Here is a 19,219-nt window from a genome sequence, read left to right as displayed (position 1 = left end):
ACAAAATACTTATACGCCACGCAGAATGAGTTCTTCCGGAGCATCAATGTGGATTTTAACCTGGAAGGTCAACAATAGACCAAACTTTTGCCTCAAACAGTCCATGGAGAAATGTTTTGAGTACAACATTGGGCAGCACATGCAGTTTAATGAGTTAAGCGAACTTTGGATAGCAACAACAGGGAAACTATCCCCACCAGATTTCATACATGTAAAATCCCAGACACTCTAACCACAATAGTGTGATCGAAAGTGAATCCTTCAGAATTAAAATTTATGCTAAGCTGTGCCATAGATGAAGTAAGTGACACAAAAAAGACTGGACATATATTAAACAGAACTACTCAATTCTTTCACATTACTTGGCAGAATACAAAGATAAGCCTGTTCAATCAGACCATGTCCTAGCTAAGCTTCAAACTGTGTAGAGACAATCCAACAAGCCTCACCATCAATAAGAGAATCCAAGCAGCTAAGAGATCGCATGCGTTACTAACAGAACTCCTCAAATCAAAATTACTAAACAAACAATACAAAATGATTCTGTGCAAAACGATTATTAGACCAGTCTTTTGCTATGGAGCTGAATGGTGGTCTGCAAACCTTCGAACGAAAAATACTCGAGGCGAGTTGCGTGTAAGGTGGAATGACGAGCTAGACCAGCTTATAAATGGGACACAGAAGAAAATTGTAGAAACTAAAGCGTTCAACATTAGATCAAGAGGAAGACCGAGAACAAGATGGGCAGACGAACTAAAGGAGGCCATCAATAAACCTGGGATAAAGATTTAAGTTTTTGATGGTGCCATCTCTTTACTGAGTTATATATATATATATTAAATAATTGGCGCGTACATCCGTTTTGGGTGTTTGGCCGAGCTCCTCCTCCTATTTGGGGTGTGCGTGTTGATGTTGTTCCACAAATGGAGGGACCTACAGTTTTAAGCCAACTCCGAACGGCAGATATTTTTTATTTGAAGCTTTTCAATGTCAGCAACACACTTGGAGGTTTGCCATTGCCTGCCTAGGGGCGACAGCTATTAGAAAAATCTTTCTCTTCATTTTGGTGTTCCACCGAGATTCGAACCTACGTTCTCTCTGAATTCAGAATGGTATTCACGCATAAACCCATTCGACTACGGCGGCCGCATTTTAGATAAAATGAACCAAATTTAACTTAGGAAAAGGAAAGCGTCTTTATCTACCGGATACCTGCAAATGCCAACACCTTGAAATTGAAATTGAAATTTGAATAGGTCGAGCCAAGGAACACCAGGAGATTTGATGCCTCCTAAAACACTCAGGCTAAAAATCCCATTGTATTTAAAGCTCTGTAAAGAGGGTAGATAGTCAAGGAGGGAAGGAGAAAAGTATCAGAGATAAAGATAGGAAAGAATAGAGGCAGAGATAGAGATAGTTAGTCCTGTGAGAATTTTCCAGATTCTTTGGTGAATCTCTAAATATGCTACAGTTTTAGAGAAAGAATATTACTCATTCTCATGACATCGGAACCCAAAACTCGTAGCCGTGCTCTAGCAAAGGCAGGACACTCACAGATGAAGTGCTCAGTGCTATTCGCCTCCTCCAAGCATGACAGGCACATTGGGTCCTCAATGATTCCAACGGTTGTTATATGCTGACCCCCTGGGTTGTGTCCCGTAAAGATACCGACCATCAACCGCACATTACCCCTTAAAAAGATTAAAATTTTCGATTACTATTTGTTGAAATGAAAAGTAATAGGATGCAAGGCCAAACTTAATAAAACCAATTATTAATCCATGTGCATACTGCTTCTCCCATGATGAATTCTGTCATTGGCTATGCGGAAGTTAGTTGCAGAATCTCAATTTGTAAATTTACGCACCATTAAAAAAAACTAAAAATATTGTATTTGTATACGAGCTGCTTCAGAAAATGTATTTATATTATTTATAGTAGGGTAGAAGGGGGAGGCTTCGACAGGTTAAGGAACAATACTGTTTTTAGAGAAACTGGAGTACGAAGCAGTTATTTTCTTTCATAATTATTGATTTTATGCATGCTTGTGCCACTCTCAATTTGTCGTTACTTTTCTTATTTAATTTTTTTTCAACCTTTTAATCAAAAAACTATCACGGGAATATTTGACGAAACCTCCCACTTTCAGGAAGGTTTCGTCAGCCTTATGGGAGCCTTCGACAGCGAAGGGGAGGCTTCGACACTTATAAAACATACAAGTAAAATATGAATTTTAAGTGGAATTTTTGGAAAATATATTCCGTATAATAAAAATTTCAAACGAGTTTGCATATTATGTGTTTTATATTTCAATTCAAAAATACATCTTATCCACTAGCACTACTTATAACATTTAATTCAATGCAATTCACTCATTTCAATTCATAAATACATTTTATCCATTAAAATTACTTATAACATTACATACTTTAACGCACATCTAAATTCGAAAAGTCGCAGTCAAAACTAAATTTCCTGTGCGCCCGTGAAGTTCCTGGGGGATGTTCAAGTGTTGGCAAAGTACGCAATATGTCCTGCTTTGAAACCAAGCTTTTGTCTTCAATAAGGGGTTCATAAAATAGTTGTGTTTTGAGCTGCCGTCTAAAAAATTTGACTATGCAAGTAGTAATTCCCACTTCTACAACTACATCAATGTAAAAGAAATCGGCTTTGTCTGTGAATTTATCCAGTACAAATTTGTTTTCCTCAATTTGCATTTCGTTCTCTACACATAGTTGCTCCTTCATAGGATCTTTGCCCTGAATATGAATTTCTTTAGCAACCTCCAATGCCGTTTCCTCATTGCTGAGATCCGCACCAAAGTCAAATGAGTTATCAGAATCAGCCAAGCTATAGGAAGTGTTTTCACTAGATGGTGAGGAACTTATTCTTCGGTGTTTCTTAGCTTTTGGATTTCGCAGTGTTTTGACTTTCTTACACAACTTTAGTTTTGGTAACTTAAATTTATCAATGCTTTGCTGTTTCAATTCCTCTAAGCGTAACTTTTCTGAAGAATCCGTATAAATTCTCGACTTTCCTTGGTTTTTGGGTAAGGTTATCTTCTTCCTCAATACGGGAATTGGACGGATAACTTCTGGAGAAAAACAAATCGGTTTAGATGACGGCCTCTGAATATTCTCGGACGAGAAGCATTCTACTTGGTGAGTTTCGGCGGCACTATCAGAGTTTAATTCGATTTCGGAGTGGGAAAAGTCTGACTGAGGAAAGATTAGTGAATTGTAGGGAAATATCCCAGTGGCTGAAAATCCTTTTACAATGTTTTCGGGAGAAGAAGCTCTCAAAAATCGATTTTTTGTAAGCTCTGCGATATGTGGAATGTATATTTTCTTTCCAGGATTATTTACCATAAAATCGTTAAAGGATTGTTTACAATATTTTTTGAAAGGTATAAAAACTGATACATCCAGTGGTTGAAGTTTATGTGAGGTATGTGGTGGAAAAGAAACTAGACATATTCCGTTATCGCGACTATAAATGATGCTGTCTAGGCTGCAGTGCGAAACATGATTGTCCATTAAAAGCAGTATAGGATCGTCGAGCGTAACCTCTAATATGGATAAGCACATCTACGAAGAGCTCTGAGTTCATCCATCCGTTCTTCGATAAAAGTGCTTTTGACCCTGGCACTGATCCATTAAGAAAATCCGGGTTCATTCGCTTCCGGGGGAAAACGTAAATCGGTGGAATATGGTTACCAGACCCGCTGACAGTCCCTACCATAGTTATTAAAGTTCCCCGCTTTGCGGATGCGACTTGAGACACCGTTCGCTTTCCCTTCTCAGCAATAACCTAAGAATTTTTATATATGTACTGACATTAGGTGTATTTGAAACACAAAAACAGAGCAATGCGTACTTTAGGAGAATCTAACACAGTAGTTATTCCAGCCTCATCTACGTTGTATTTACGATCAGAAGTAAAGTTGTGTGATTCGTATACTTTTTTTAAGTTTGAAAAAAATATTGAAACCGCTTCCTCGGAAAATCCAGAAATGCGCAATATGCTAGTGTTTTCAGGTTTTCATATACTTATACAGTACAATCGCGATAGTCCGACATTTCTTAATCCGACACGTTCGGTAATCCAACAACATCACAACGTATATGGATGCAATTGGCATTATTTTATTTTGATCAGTCGTAGCAGAGCAGCAGAGGGGGATTGTGTTTTGTTTCCCGGTCACAACGTATTTGTCGATAAATATGAACGACGCCAGTTCTCTCGCGATTTCTGACGGTGTTGATGTGATTTGTTTCTGTCTTTTCGTGTCATTAAATGGAACCTTCGGTGGTCCGGAATATTTGATAATCCGACAACGAGTCGGTCCCGTATGTGTCGGACTATCACGATTGGACTGTATCATTATTTCTATGCATGAAACACTTCAGCCAATCTACCCCAGACCTCTTTTCTTTGTCCCAGTTTGCTGGATGTTTTATTTTGTATCTAGACACGAATTCGTAAACGAATCGTCTAGCTAAGTCGTAAGTTAGTCCGTGATGAACATTTGAACATTTTTTCAAATAAGCTGCTAAATCTCTTTCTTGCGATGCCGTAAGAACTTGGTTCGCCGAAAATTTGGATTGAAAATCTTTTAAAACTCCCATATTTGTTTTCTGCTTTAATAATCGGGATATAAGAGTTGCCCGCTTTATTCCATATTTGCGAGCAGCACTTGAAGGGGCTTCTTTCTTTTTCTTAACATCCTCCAGGGCTTTTTCCATATTATCCTCGTCGATCACTCTGTCAGGACACTTTCTTTTATATACATTCGGCATCTTGGTAGCTGCGAAAATTTGTCGAAACCTCCCAAAAAACGTTGTCGAATCCTCCCTCGTGCACTTGTTTCAAGTTTCCGCTTAAAACTCTATTTGCTTATGTTTCTTAAAACATCATCAAAAACACCAAATCACACTTCTAATATAATATTGTTTGGCAAAAAACGAAACCTATACGTCGTAATTTGCACTTTTTACACACTAATACTTGCACGCACTATTTACATGTACACTTACCAAAAATAAAAAAATTGATCTATTCATCACCGCGTTCAAGCAATCACTGATCAATTCATACGCAAGCATCGAATTCAACTTCGCCGTTGTTCATTCGTGAAATGAAAGAAATAGCAGTTATAATGCGAGCCAAATTTGAAAATGTCGAAGCCTCCCTCATGTCGAAGCCTCCCCCTTCTACCCTAAAGAGGAAAATTAAAGTAAATTTTAATGCCATTTTTTGATGTTTAAGATTTAATAATTATTAGTAATAATAATAATTAATGTCTTTTCATAGACGTAAAGTAGAGCCAGTAAGAGTTTTATTTAATACATTGTATTTCATATGCAAGCTAAGCCGCGGTCACCTGCTAGTAGAATATAAAATATTCCCGTAATTTAATGCAAACAGTGTAGTCAAACAAATATTTAACAAATTTTAATTCTAAATCGCTTTAATCCCAACATTTTTACTTCTAATTCCTTTCAACATGCATTTCGCGCCCCAATGTATGCAACAAAAAAATATATGCACATAAAAAATGCGCGGCCACTTTTTTCTTACTAGCACTGAACAGAACAGAGCACTTCGTATTTACTCTCAGCGCATAATTCCGATTCACCGGAAGCAGCACCAGCAGTGAAAATCGCTATAAAACAATACAAGAACTTGCGCTCCTCTGCCCCTCACACTGGCACTCACATTGAAGATACAAATTCGGGGTTACCCTATACGAGGAGTATAAGTACATTACACAGAAAGACAAATTACTGCGGCTTTATGGTTTTTTCACATAGAGCATAATTAAATTTAAAATACTCGCATTCTTTCACCCTGCCATACGCTGATCACACAAGCGTACAAATACATACAAACACATAAGTATATCTCTAGAATCGCACCTTCATACACCCACCGAACAAAAAGAAAGTAGTTTAAATTAATATACAGAATAAAAAGCTTTCCACATTCCACTACATTGTACTACATATGTACATATTTGTGTGGATCAGTGCAGAGGGTTGTGTGTTTTGTATGTTTAAATATCACATGACGCTCGCATGTGTAATGAAATTACTATTGTTAATTACTCCAGAGGCAAAAAGGCAGAGCTTATATTATACTCACTGGCTGGGGCAGAGAGGGCTGTGTGTAGGGGTGATCATGTAAGTTTTTAATTACAACTGAAGTCATTTTGGATTGGATTTTTTTGGGTGCATATGTATGTGTGTGCGTAAGTGCTCTTATTATTGCATATAAACGAAGAGTAGAGTATTCCGTGTGTTAAAGGGGCATTCGTTTTAGGTGGTTGTGCGCAACTATTTTTAGTCAATAGATTTTAGTTTTAATTCACAGAGAATATCATGTTAAACCGATCAATAGTTGAACCGGTAGGACATAAACTAAAATTGGAACGATACAGAGAAGATTAGCATGGCCCCTGCACAAAGATGGCACGCAAAATCGTGAAGCGTTCCACAATTTTTTAAAATTTAGTTGCTCTGGGCTGCCTATTCAATTTTTTGCCTGAAAAATAAATACAAATTCTAGGTGTAACTATAGATTCTAAGTATACGTTTTAAAACCATTGTAAATACATAAAAATTGTATTATGACACGGTTAAATATAATTAATTACCTATCTTCTAAGAAATCTTTTGTACATCCGTCTTCACTTGTTCATGCATGCAGAGCTCTCATCCTATCAAAAATCGATTACGGCCTTCCTATATACGGAAAAGCAGATAAACGCTCAATTAGCTCACAGTTCTTTGGATCCCCTCACACACTTGATTTTCTTAAAGAGCCATCTGGAAGTAACTGACTGTCTATAAATTTCTAAAAGCCAATTACTTGTTAAGACGGATCTAAATTTTATCTTATAAAGGATTTTCGAATAACAGGTGTTATTGGTGAATGGATTGCGCTATCGAGAGATGATTTAAGATTTTTTATGGTCGGAATTGGATGGTATTGATCTGGGCAACGTTCATTTTCAACAAGACGCTGCTACGTGCCAAACAAACAACGAAACCATTGATCTTTTACGGGAAAAGTTTCCGGGCCTTGTTATCTCTCGAAGAGGTCATCACATTTGGCCACCGAGATCTTGTGCTTTAACACTTTGTGACTTTTTTCTTTGAAGCTAACAGCCCAGGGTCGATTCAAGACCTCAAAGATGGAATTCGTGAGGCTATCGAGGACATAGGGCATCCACTTTGCATTGAAATAATTACTTAGCATTAAACCTTATTTAAAGTACATTTACAATATTTGTAAGCAGACAGCCGATGGCCCATGCTGCTAGTGCTGCTGCCTCCTTTTATTTGTATAACTTCTTATTATAAAAATTAGTCATATGTATGTAAGCAGGAAAACAGTGCTTCTTTTACTGCTCGCAACTGACTTCTCCACTATTTTCTATTCTCATTCGCCGGAGCTACCTTACAGGTAGGGTTACCACCCTTCAGATGTATGTTACCTTTAAAATGGAAAATAAATTTATAATGATTTCAAACAAATGTTTTTTTCCTATTTCCAATCGCTTCCCTTCTCATCTATTACTTGGTTTCTCTGGTGGTGTGTGATTTCGTCTGTGGAAGTAGATGGCATATCCTTACCATCAATTGAACTAATATCTTTGGACAAATCAGCGGATGGAATAGATGAGCCAGACCAATTGTTCATTTCCCGCAGGCATGCAGAACTACTTCCTTCGTCATCCGGAAAGATTTCTTCTGGCTTGTAATTCGTGTCGTCCAACTCGTCACCACTACTACAATCTTCATTATCTGCAACTAATTCCAGTAATTCTTACTCGCTCAATTGACTTAAGTTAAGCGTGACCTGTCTATGTTCCTTGCCTGCGTTTGAGCTGACGTAATATGGGCTCCTGGTTAGCTTACCTCCAAATTTCTTCATTTCTTATTGTATTTGGCAATAATACATCGCTCAACTGTACTCTGCCTTTTAGTTACTACATCCGTTTCACTACTTGAAAGGGGTTTATAATTCAATTGCTGCAAGCCTTGCTGTCATTGTCAAATTTGGTGGAGTCACAAAGTGCCAATAGAAATAATCACTCACAACTCTTAGTCGGCACAATTCTGAAATGGCAAAAGACTTCCAAAAGTGGTCAGATGCCAGTTTCTCGATCTTTCTCTCGATCTGCATTTTCGCGAACTGGGACCGGTTTCTAGTGGAAGGGGAAGGTCCAACGATCATTTTCCCCCACCAGCCGATTCGGTTGATAGCTTGGCAGACACTCCGCGCGGGAAGGCTCATTACTTTTCAATCAAACCCTGTATTGGCACGTACATAACGCGAATCCTGCACGTCAAATACTTGAAATAGGCAGAGATGCTTCACCGATATGCTAACCTCCAAATCAGGCGACACTATAATCTTCCCGCTGGTTTTCAAGGGGGTGGAGATTCATTTGAGAGAAAATGTCAAGTACTTAAGACTCATATTAGACAGGAAACTCATCTGGAAACCTAATATTGAGGATAGAGTAAAGAATGCCAACGTTGCATTATATACTTGCAAAAAAGCGGTCGGTATAAAATGAAGACTAACGTGTTCCACATTGGCTCTATACATACTTCGGTAGTTAGACCCATCTTAATATATGGAATACTTGTATGGTGGTCATCTGCTCCAAAGGCGATTTACGCTAAAATCTTTCGCAAGATCCAAAGAACAGCTTTTTTATGCATCTCTGGAGCTTTAAGGACTACCCCAAACATGGCGCTGGAAGTGCTAATCTGCATTAAATCTGGTAGGGAAAAACGTGGCCGCCGCCTCTGCGTTTATACTCAAAAGAGCCTTCGCTATGGAAAGACCGGTGGTTTGGCCACGCCTGTATTTTGCACACTCTGAACAGTCATAAACAAGAAATAGGCTATTCTATTCCTAGACTCCCCTTCCACAAGCTCTTCAAGATAAGTATACCGTCAAGAAGGGAGTGGCAGACACCAAGGCCATGGATAAGGGCAAATTAAATTTTCATACAGATGGTTCCAAGCTAAACGATAAGGTTGGCTATGGAGTATATTCGAAGGTATTAGCACTGGAACTATCCGTTCAGGCGGCCATTAAATCAATGAATGCGGCTATACTAAGATCGCAGATTGCACAGGAATGCCGGGCAGCCCTCATGATATTAGTATCGTATTCAAGGTCAGCCTTATTTGGGTTCCGGGGCATAGAGATATTGAGGGAAACTGTAAGGCTGATGAGCTAGCTAGAAAAGGTACTGCTGTTCAACTGCTCAGTGATAAAAGTACCATTGGAATAACTTTGGCCACGAGTAAACTAATAATAAGAAACATCATTATCCATTAGGCCAATAGGTCATCGAGAGATGAAGATACGTGTGTAACAGCTAGGCTATGGCCGCAAATAAACAAGAAAAAGACAAATGAATTGCTTAACCTCTCAAGAGATGATATGTCGAAGGTCGAGACTTGTGTCACCGGTCATTGTCTACCATATTTGGCAGGCATTCCTTGAGACTAGGAGTTTTCTCCCATGAATATTTTATAGTAGTTGTAGAGATGAGGAAGAAACAGTTGAGCACTTCCTTTGCAATTGTCCAGCCCTAGCTTAAGTCAGAGCCGGTTTTCTATGCAGATACTTTTTCAATTCTCTTACAGAGCTGTCTGGCGTGGGGTTGGGATCAATTCTTCCTTTCTTAAGAGCCACAAAATGGTTTCATTAAGATAAATGAACAAGGTTCCCGTGCCCCACAGTGGTACCACAACAGACCAGTAAGGTCTAAGTGAGTTGGTCGTATGGACCGACTACTTCATAACGTAACATAACCTAACGGCCTAATAAGCAGTTAAATTAAATTCAAATTTGAAACTTACGACTAGGCCTAACTTTAGCTACAAGCGATTCAGTAAATAAAACCATGTATTAAAAGAAATAAAAAAAACTAACTTGCGTTAATTCGAAGTACTGTATGAGGCTAATTACTAAATCTTTTTCTGTTATTTAGTATATCACTCACACATTCAGTATAATAAAAAAGAAAAATTAACTGAAAACTATTCTAGTTGAAAAATAATTACCCTTTCACGTGATTATTAAGCTTGAAAATACCCATACACCGGTAGGAATACTTTGCATGTGGCATTTGGATTTTATAATTTTTTGTGGAAGTTTTTTACCCGGATGAGTTGTGAAAATTGCATAAAATAAGCCAAAATGTCTTAAAAAATCATAAAATTTAATTTCAAGATGCAACACATCAAACACGGATTAACCGCTTTAAGTATTATTACTTTTGTATAAAACTTTGAAATGCTTATTATGACCCTGTATTACTAAAATCCATCAATTATTTATTACTTTAAAAATTTTAAAAATAAAAGGAACTTAAAAAAAATATATATGTATATACAAAATATTTGTTTTTGCGTGTATCCGCTGTGTACCAAAGCCCACTAGGTGGTGTGTATTTCACTTTGTTCTCTCATTTGTAGCTCCTGCTGGGTTCTTATATTTAAATATCTACAGATGTAGTTAGTTTCAAAATACAAAGGTCCTCAGACAAAAAATACAAAGAATGAGTTCTGTTTTAAAGTGCAGTTACTTTGTCACACATATGTACACATATACATACATATCACTGTGAGTAGATGCCTACAAATCTTTACTTGTAAATGCTCGCATAGCTTTACCTGTATAAGCCCACAGGATTATTTATGTTCTCACAAAGACAGTAATAATATGATTTAGTTATGAAAAATTAAAAACACTCTCAGCGAAATATTAAAATACTTATTACTGAGGTATATCTCTTTGGAAAATGGCCAAAAGAAAGAGGAGCTTACTTTGCATTATTATAAAAAACTGAAAGGAAATTTAATTATTTGAAATCAGAGATATGTACATGTGTATGCGGCAAGTGGTCGTGCTTCTGTATGGCAAAAGGTTTTAAGGAAATAATTCCACTTTTTTCTGCTAATGAATGGCGCAAAAACTTTTGAATTCATTTCAGACTTGACAACGCCTATTCCTCATTGCAAAAAGCAAGCGCGGGGCTACCTCAAGGAAGCATCCCAGGCCCTCTCCTGTACCTCTTGTATACGTATGACTTACCGGTTCACGAACAATACGTTACCGAAACCTTTGCAGATGACACGGCTATCCTAGCAGTTGGAGAAGTGATCAAGACTTCAACGACGAAATTGCAATCAGCGGTGAGTTCTATTGCAATCAGCGCAAAAAAAATGGCGTACCAAATTAAATAATTCAAAAGCAGTGTACATTGCATTCGGCCTGAAAAAAATAATTTACAAGCCAGTCTACATAAACAGCGTAAATATACCGTACGTCAACGAGGCAAAATATCTTGGTATAACCCTTGATGCTAAACTGCGTTGGAAGGCGCATGTCAAGAAAAAGCGTGAAGAGCTGGAATTAAAAACAAAAAACCTTCTTTATCTTATTGGTAGACACTGTGCTCTGTCAACGAACAACAAACTACTGCTATATAGTCAAATTCTTAAACCGGTCTGGACGTATGGCATTCAGCTAAAGGGATGCTCAAGCGAATCTTGCATGACTATTATCCAACGATTCCAAAATAAAGTGTTGCGCCACATCGTCAATGCTCCATACTATGTGAGAAATCTCGACCGCCATTGTGATCTTGGTATGCTACTCCTCACTGACGTGGCGAAAAAGTATGCCATGGCTCACAGACAACGTTTAAGTACACATGTCAACGCTGAAGCATTGGCTTTGCTGAATCGTCTGAAATTTTAATAAGTTGTTTACAACATCAATGTCTATCGCCGTACCAGAATCATATTATTATTTCAATTATTTCGTATTTTGTCATTAAAAAACTGAGAAAAACCGATTTTTAAAGTGTCAAATTCAAAACCGCGCCATTTTGCCCAATTTTTTTTGTTATTTATTATAGTACGGGACATAGCTACAGTCATAGTGATTAATAATTTTTTTGATTTTTGTGTTTCAGATAAATAGAAGAGCCAAAATGGACAACACCGTCCAGTTCCAATTTTTCGGGACAAAGCCATTTTGGATACTATTAAAATTAAAATCTTTTTTTAAGTGAAAGCCTAAAAAGCCTAAAAAATTTAAATATAGGTTTTCATTTTTTTTATTGTAAAATAAATTCCTGAAAATACCCTAAGTTTTCCAACTGAATCTGAACGGTTCACTTTTTATAAATATTTGCATAGTTCGCTGGAATTAATTTTTTTTTAATTTTTCAACCCCCCCAAACATCGTTTTTTGGTGCAAAGTGGTTTTCATATCGAGAAAAATTTTTTTTTGGGTAAATAAACCGTTCAGCCCCACTAAAAAACATTGTTCTACAATAATCATTTAATTTTTTTGATTTCAGTTGAGCTGCTCATGCGCTACTGTGATCACCGCAAGCCTCTTCTAAAAAACGGCGTTTCGGGAGAGGGGCGATATCAACAATAAATAATAACATTTTTTTAAATAAAAACACTAAAATGTATTCTTCGAGAGTTACCCTTCAGTATGATATATGCATCATTTGAATAAAAGTTCTAAAACATATTTAAAAAAATTATGACAATCGTCCATTTTTTCGGGCTTACCAGATATATAAACCCTTAAATAATATCAATAAACATTGCTTCTGCATTGGTGTCAACTTTTGATCCATTGGTATATAATTAGTATGTATTTATCTACATAATTCACGTATCAACCCTTTCTTACTTGATTAGTTGCCATGAACTTTCCTTTTATGTGCACGCACGTGTACATATTCAACATTTTTCTACTACCCAAAATTTGTATAAAAACTACAATAAAAATTAGTTTATATATTCATATACGATACATAGATATGTATTGTATACGTACGTAGATCATATACTATATTTGGCGATTATATGCATGTAATCTCTATCGGATCGTTATCGGAGACTCAAACCACTAAATAAAGCGACATCTACAAGTGAAATTTGTGTATCCGGAGCAAAAGCTCTCTCGACTGTATTATGTATTTGTTAAAAAGATCGTTTGAGTAACCAAATTCTTGGAATACATATGTACGAGAACATACATCTAAGTAGACTTGTGTGCCAAGAATATTATAATGAGAATTTTGTTTTGAAAAACTTTTCCTATATTCTAATTTATGCACATTAAATATGTAAACTCATGCATCCGAATGTCTGCATTTATCATCAATTAACTCTAACTTAAAGTATATATAATTAAATATATCGCACCCTAAATACAAAAGGGTCACAACTCAAAATGAGCAGAAGCTCAAATATGAACGAGACGTTATCAATAAAACGGTCCGCGAATGACATATGGCAAAAATAAATTTTTTGTTTTTTGGTAGGACTGTTATAAGCTTACATGGCGAATTTCAGCGTGATATGTGGCATAGTTTTTTTTCCGTGCTACTGTAAACAAGTCAAGCTCGAGTGTGGAAAATTTTGAGTTGTGACCCTTTTGTATTTAGGGTGCGATATATTTATTATAATATATCAAACGCTCAACGTTTTTTATATGGCAGAAAACACCCATCACCGTCAAACAAAATTTTCAAAAATCAACGAGATTTTCCAGCTACTGAAAAGATGCATAATTATATACAAAAACAATGGGCTATAAACCGTATATTCTAAATTTTTCGAGAAGTTCTGATTAAAAAATGTAAAATTTGGATCATACCTATACTTAGGTATGTGTGTTAAATATTTTTTTTTTTATTTGCACGAAGTTTGCAATTTCGTTTATGGGGTAAGGTCAGAATTTTCAAAAAATTAGATTTTTTTTTGCATTTCATTAAAGTATAATATTTTAAAAATATTGTATGAAAATTTTAAGTGAATCCCACAAATAATTTTCGAGTTATTCAACAATTAACAAAGGGCGCTCTGGCGATCCGGAGCAGATAGCAAAATTTTAATGCTTTTTTCTCAAAACTATATTGAACTGGTGATCACTGTAACTTAAAAACCACTTGGTAGATTTCAATAAAAGGAGCACTGCTTTCGAAAAACATAAAAAACTCGTGCCTGATCGAAGGATTTTTTTTTTTAATTTTGATTTTTTAAAAACAATTAACTGTCGGTTTTTTTCTTGAAAATTTTAAAAATATTTCCTAAGGCCGCCATATTGTTAATTTTGAAAACAGTTTCGATCAGGCACTGGATTATCTATTAATATAAATAATTTCTCTTTTCCGATTGATTTTACAATAGATGAATCTTCAAGGAGTTGTTATGATCACCGTAAGGGACTTATGGGGAAACAGCGATAACTTTTACAATTATATGGTTTTTGAAGGGGAATTAACTTGCATTAGCGAAGCATTAGAATTAATTCAGAAACAAATCAATTGTCAGAAGATAAGTCCCTGTGCTATAGTTATTTAATGCAGTGTATATATATACAATACATATATATGGGTATGTTCAACAATGCATTATAATGCGCAACATACCATTTCAGAGTGAGCAGTGTGTTCAAAAATGCAAATATGGCAGTACTGCAAATGCAACGCGTTCTTAAACGTCATTTTTGTATCAAAAATCGTGCATTATTTGCAGCAAAAATTTTCACACTGCCAATAAATACGCTACTACAATGTCTGATGCAAAGTGGGTATTTAATTATTTAGTTTAGCTTTTAATACAAAAATTGATGAAAAATACGATATTTAAACTTTATTTTATTATACTTTTCTTGGTTTTAGTGATTACTTTAGTACATCGGAGATAAAACTACTGCTCAGAGTCCGACTGAGCGTGGACAACGAGTTCACGTCGGGAAGGAGGGAAAAGAGCGTGCTCTGGGCTAAGGTCGTAGATGAAGTAAAAAAAGTTAATAAAGATTTAAAAATAGATAGAATGAGAATAAAATATATCCTCGGGAAACGATTTTATTCTTTCAAAAAAAGACTTATTTTTGGGGATTTTCCGTTTTGATATTAAACTTTTGACAAGATATGTACTTCTTTTAAGCTTTACACGGTTTTTTTTTTCTTAAATTTAATAAAAAACTATCGGGTTTTTCCTCACATACATCGTCCATGACCAAACTTAGTAACGATTCCATTTTACTGCACAGCGCGTTCATAAATGCAACAAATCTATTTGCAATTTTTCAACAAATCTATCAGTTGCATGAATTGTCACATTGACAGGGCTGCCAGCGCTGCAAGTACTGCGCATTATAATGCGTTTCTGAACATAGCCTATATTGTATATACAATTGGCATTTACTCACTTTTTGGGTGTTTGAGCGAGTTCCTTCTCCAATGCTTCTTGATGTTGTTCCAAATATGAGGAGACCTATAGTTTTATGCCAATTGACTCTACACAAAAGAGACTTTGTATGGAGTTTCACCAGACATCGTGAGGACCTGGACTTTGCCGATGACATCTGTCTCCTCCCTCACAAACTCACTGACCTGCAAGCGAAGGTGGATAGATTAGTCGCGCTGGCACGCACTGTCGGAGTTGAGGTCAACATAGCCAAGGCGAAGGCTATGATAGTCAGCCACAATAAAGCAAGACCAACAATGGTTGACGGGTGTTCGGTCGAATTTGCCGAAAGCATCTGCTACCTCGGCTTCGCTATCACGGCAAACAGCGGAGCAGATGAATATGTCAACTGCAGGCTAAACAAAGCAAGGACGGCGTTCGGGCGAATGCATGCCGAATGACGGAGATCGCAAATCTCCAAGTAAGTAAGGTGAAGGTCAAGTGAAACATGGCTGGTCTCCGACATTATCACACCGAGGCTACAATCTTTCATCAACAAATGCCACCGCTTCATTTGTAGTCTGACCGAACACCATCAGCACCGACGCGCTGAGGAGATCGACGAATGACAGAAAGTAGCGATGGATAAGTCACACGCTTAGAAAACCTCCAGATAGCATCACGAGAATGGCACTGGAATGGAACCCGCAAGGCAGCAGAGGTCGCGTTCGGTAAAAAAATATTTGGACAAGGTCGATGTTGCGCGATGAGTGAACAAGGAAAAACCCAAAAAAATCATTAACTAAGGAGAAGAACATTTTAAATAAAATTACATTACCATTTGTTCCCGCAGAAAAGAAACGCAGTTTTTAATTTCGGTTTTTATTAAATAAAAAATTCTTACATTTATATTTTATATAAAATTTTCTTTATATAATCAAATATTTATGGCTTAAAAATTACTTAACATGCTTTGACTGGCTGCGTGTGCGCAAAATTGCAATATCCCCCAGAGCAACATTATATACAAGGTGGCGCAAAATTAATCATCCACTTTCTTTTGAATAACTTACTTACTAAATGCAAAAAATATATACTTTGATTAATGGAATTCTTAATTTTGACCTTTACGCGCTCTCTTGCTTGTCTGTCTGTATACTGCAGCTGTCAAGTTCACAAGTGTCAAATAAGATTGAGAAATTATAAATCTTCCGATACGATGATTAATTTTGCGCCTCCTTGTAAGCACATAGGTACATATTTATAAATATATTTGTTTTCAATTAGAGTGTACAACAATTGTACAATAAGCTCCAATGACTTAAGCAACTAAGTAACTAAATATCTACAACATTTGATGCATTATAAACTTTTCCGAGTTAGCATTAAAAAATATAAGTTTGTGCGACTCAGTTTTAAAATTGCTTTTCGCCCAATATCACCTGTGTAAGTTGCACTTTCTATCACTTCACATCGTGCACGTAGACACTTTACCTTAATTACACTGCGCTTTGCGTTGCACCGACTCATCGACCCTCTTACCGCAATCAATTACGCAACTAACAAACAAGCAGACTTACCAAGAATTCAACCATAGGTATGAGTGTATGTATGTATGTACACATATATGTGCACTCAATAGAGTAATGTTCTATCTGTATACACTTCATCCCAAAAACGCAACTTTTCAGCTTCTGGCAGATCGATCACCTCCAATTCATCGGATATATTCAAACATTTGAATACTTCTGTGTTGCGTGAAACTGGCAGCCATGGTTGCTGTGGTGGCATTTCGTGTTCCGCCATTGTTGCATTCACCTCTAGCGCCAATTCCACCCCATCTCTGACACTATCATCATAACTACTCTCTCGGCTATGCTGTTGGTTATGCTCTAACTCCTCTTCCGCATTGCCCTTCTCTTGCCCATTTTGTACGCCATTGCTTTTGCCATTTGTATTGTTTAAAGGAACTTGTTGTTGTTGTTCGTGGTGCGGCTGCCGATGGTGATGGTGATAATGGTAACTATGGTCATGCCCTTCATTCATGGGTATGTTGGGATTACCGCATTCAGCAAAACGCACCAGCATTGTGGTCAACCGACGTATGGTGCGAAATTCGGCGCTGCGCTGTTTCAACTTCTTGGCGCCCGCATTGTAGAATAAGTAGGAGAGATCATCGGCGTGACAGGTGCCGCGTACATTGCGACCACAGGTGATGATGCGCATAAAATTGAAGTGTTTCGAATCGAAATCGAAGCGATAGAGGTAAGTGGGCGCATTTGCATATTCTAGACGTGAGAGCAGCGTTCGCTGAATGCCATGCCAGAAGTATTTGTAGCCGAAGAGCTGTAATGAAGTGGAAATTTTGCAATGCACAAGATATATAAGCAAATTAAATGAATGGAAAAAGATCTACATATGGATATTTCAACAACATTTAACTAAGTAAGTGAAGTGATTCGTTGGAATTTCACTGAAATTCATACACTTATGGAGCAATTATATAAATTCTATTGATTTCAAGGAGTTATTCTAACAATTAGATTTATTTAAAAGTATAGGGGGATTTTCAGCTGCACCGATATTGATAACTATAATTTGACAACTGAGAAAGGCAAACTGTTCAGTAAGATTTGCAAGTCATCATGAATCGTTTAACGCCAAAACAAAGCTTCGAAATGGTGAAAACTCACTTTGAAAAAATAAATAAATCTGTTCGCGAAGTTTACAGAGCGAAGTGTTCAAGAAGACGGTGAAATGTCGATTCGTTGCCATTCTCATCTTGTTGTTCTTTGTCGTATGACTACGTGGAACATTTTACGTGAGCAGCTTTTTAGCAAAAAATTAAAAATTCTTCACTGTTGCACTAAACTTCTGATGTAAAAAAAGTATTAGGCTTCAATTGAATACTAACAAATAATAATGATAACCTATTGTATAATCTAAAGAAAAATAAGTTTTAAACTCCTAGATAAATACAAATGTATGTTAGGATAATGCTAAATAATCTAATTTTATCATAACTTTGTAAACTCCTATGTTAAAATGATTTTGGCCAATAAATGAAATGTAAATGAAATGAAATGAAATAACATTATTCCTATCGACTGATATACACTGTATAACAAAATTAAAATGTTTCTAAAATAGCAAGGTTCCGGCAATGGATTCTTGGTGAGGGGAAACAAAAATATAATATCGGCATTTTGAATATTTACGTCTCTTCCGCTTCCTGCATATTCAAATGGTAAAACGCCACGTGATCAGGCACGGGATTCTGGTAGAGGGAGCAGAAACAAAATATGCCTGTATGTATATGCGAATTATATGGTGTTTACTTTGTTTATTTTCAAGCGTCTGGAAATTTGCATAAATGCCTTATATTTTCAAATTTGCTGGGAATCGAAATAAATAGTACGAAAAATAGCAAAGTTAACCGCCGTCAGGCAATCAAATGGCAGGATCATAGGATTTTACAAAAGGAATTCCGCAGACAATAGCTTAGAATATGAATGTATTGATATAGGAAGGGAAGCATAGATTTAGACGGGCAGCATTTATTACACTGGTCAACAAAATTGCAACTTTTGTCTGATGATTGAGGTTTATCACTTGATGTTTACTAATTTGACGTCGCTGATTCTAAATATACTCTCAATTAATTTGTGACAGCTCTTTTTTACGAGATATACCTTTCTTCTTTCATTTTCTATTGCTCATTTAGTGAAAAATTATAAAAAAAGGTTTTTTAGTATATTTTGACATGGCATCGTCAAGACGAGTTTGTGTGAATAAAACAAACCAATTTTGTTCCATTTGTGACACCGTTCGTAATTTAGGCTTATAAAAAATACTTTGGTCATCCAATCGAAATGAAAAATAAGCCTTGGATTCCTCAATGGCATACAAATTGTGGACAAATAAGAAAAGCAATGGATTTATGTGCTATAATCTGGAAG

General features: G+C 36.5%; 1 protein-coding gene and 1 non-coding gene across 2 annotated transcripts in view; one reads left to right on the top strand and one right to left on the bottom strand.

The window, feature by feature from the left end:
• The first annotated feature begins 6,398 nt into the window (after window positions 1-6,398).
• LOC128856135 (U6 spliceosomal RNA) lies at window positions 6,399-6,502 on the top strand. The gene has a single exon (XR_008453802.1). It is a non-coding gene; the product is annotated as a U6 spliceosomal RNA (small nuclear RNA).
• Window positions 6,503-16,139: 9,637 nt separating this feature from the next.
• The window catches only part of LOC128871317 (esterase B1), a 66,042-nt gene continuing 62,962 nt past the window's right edge, over window positions 16,140-19,219 (bottom strand). Inside the window, exon 5 of the mRNA XM_054113326.1 lies at window positions 16,140-17,606. Coding sequence (XP_053969301.1) covers window positions 16,896-17,606 — 711 coding nt within the window. The 3' untranslated portion in view covers window positions 16,140-16,895. The remainder of the gene's footprint in view (window positions 17,607-19,219) is intronic.

This window comes from Anastrepha ludens, chromosome 2 (assembly GCF_028408465.1).
Source record: "Anastrepha ludens isolate Willacy chromosome 2, idAnaLude1.1, whole genome shotgun sequence".
NCBI lineage: Eukaryota > Metazoa > Arthropoda > Insecta > Diptera > Tephritidae > Anastrepha > Anastrepha ludens.
The sequence above is the reverse complement of the archived record's forward strand: the minus strand, read 5'-3'. Positions and strand labels throughout refer to the sequence as shown.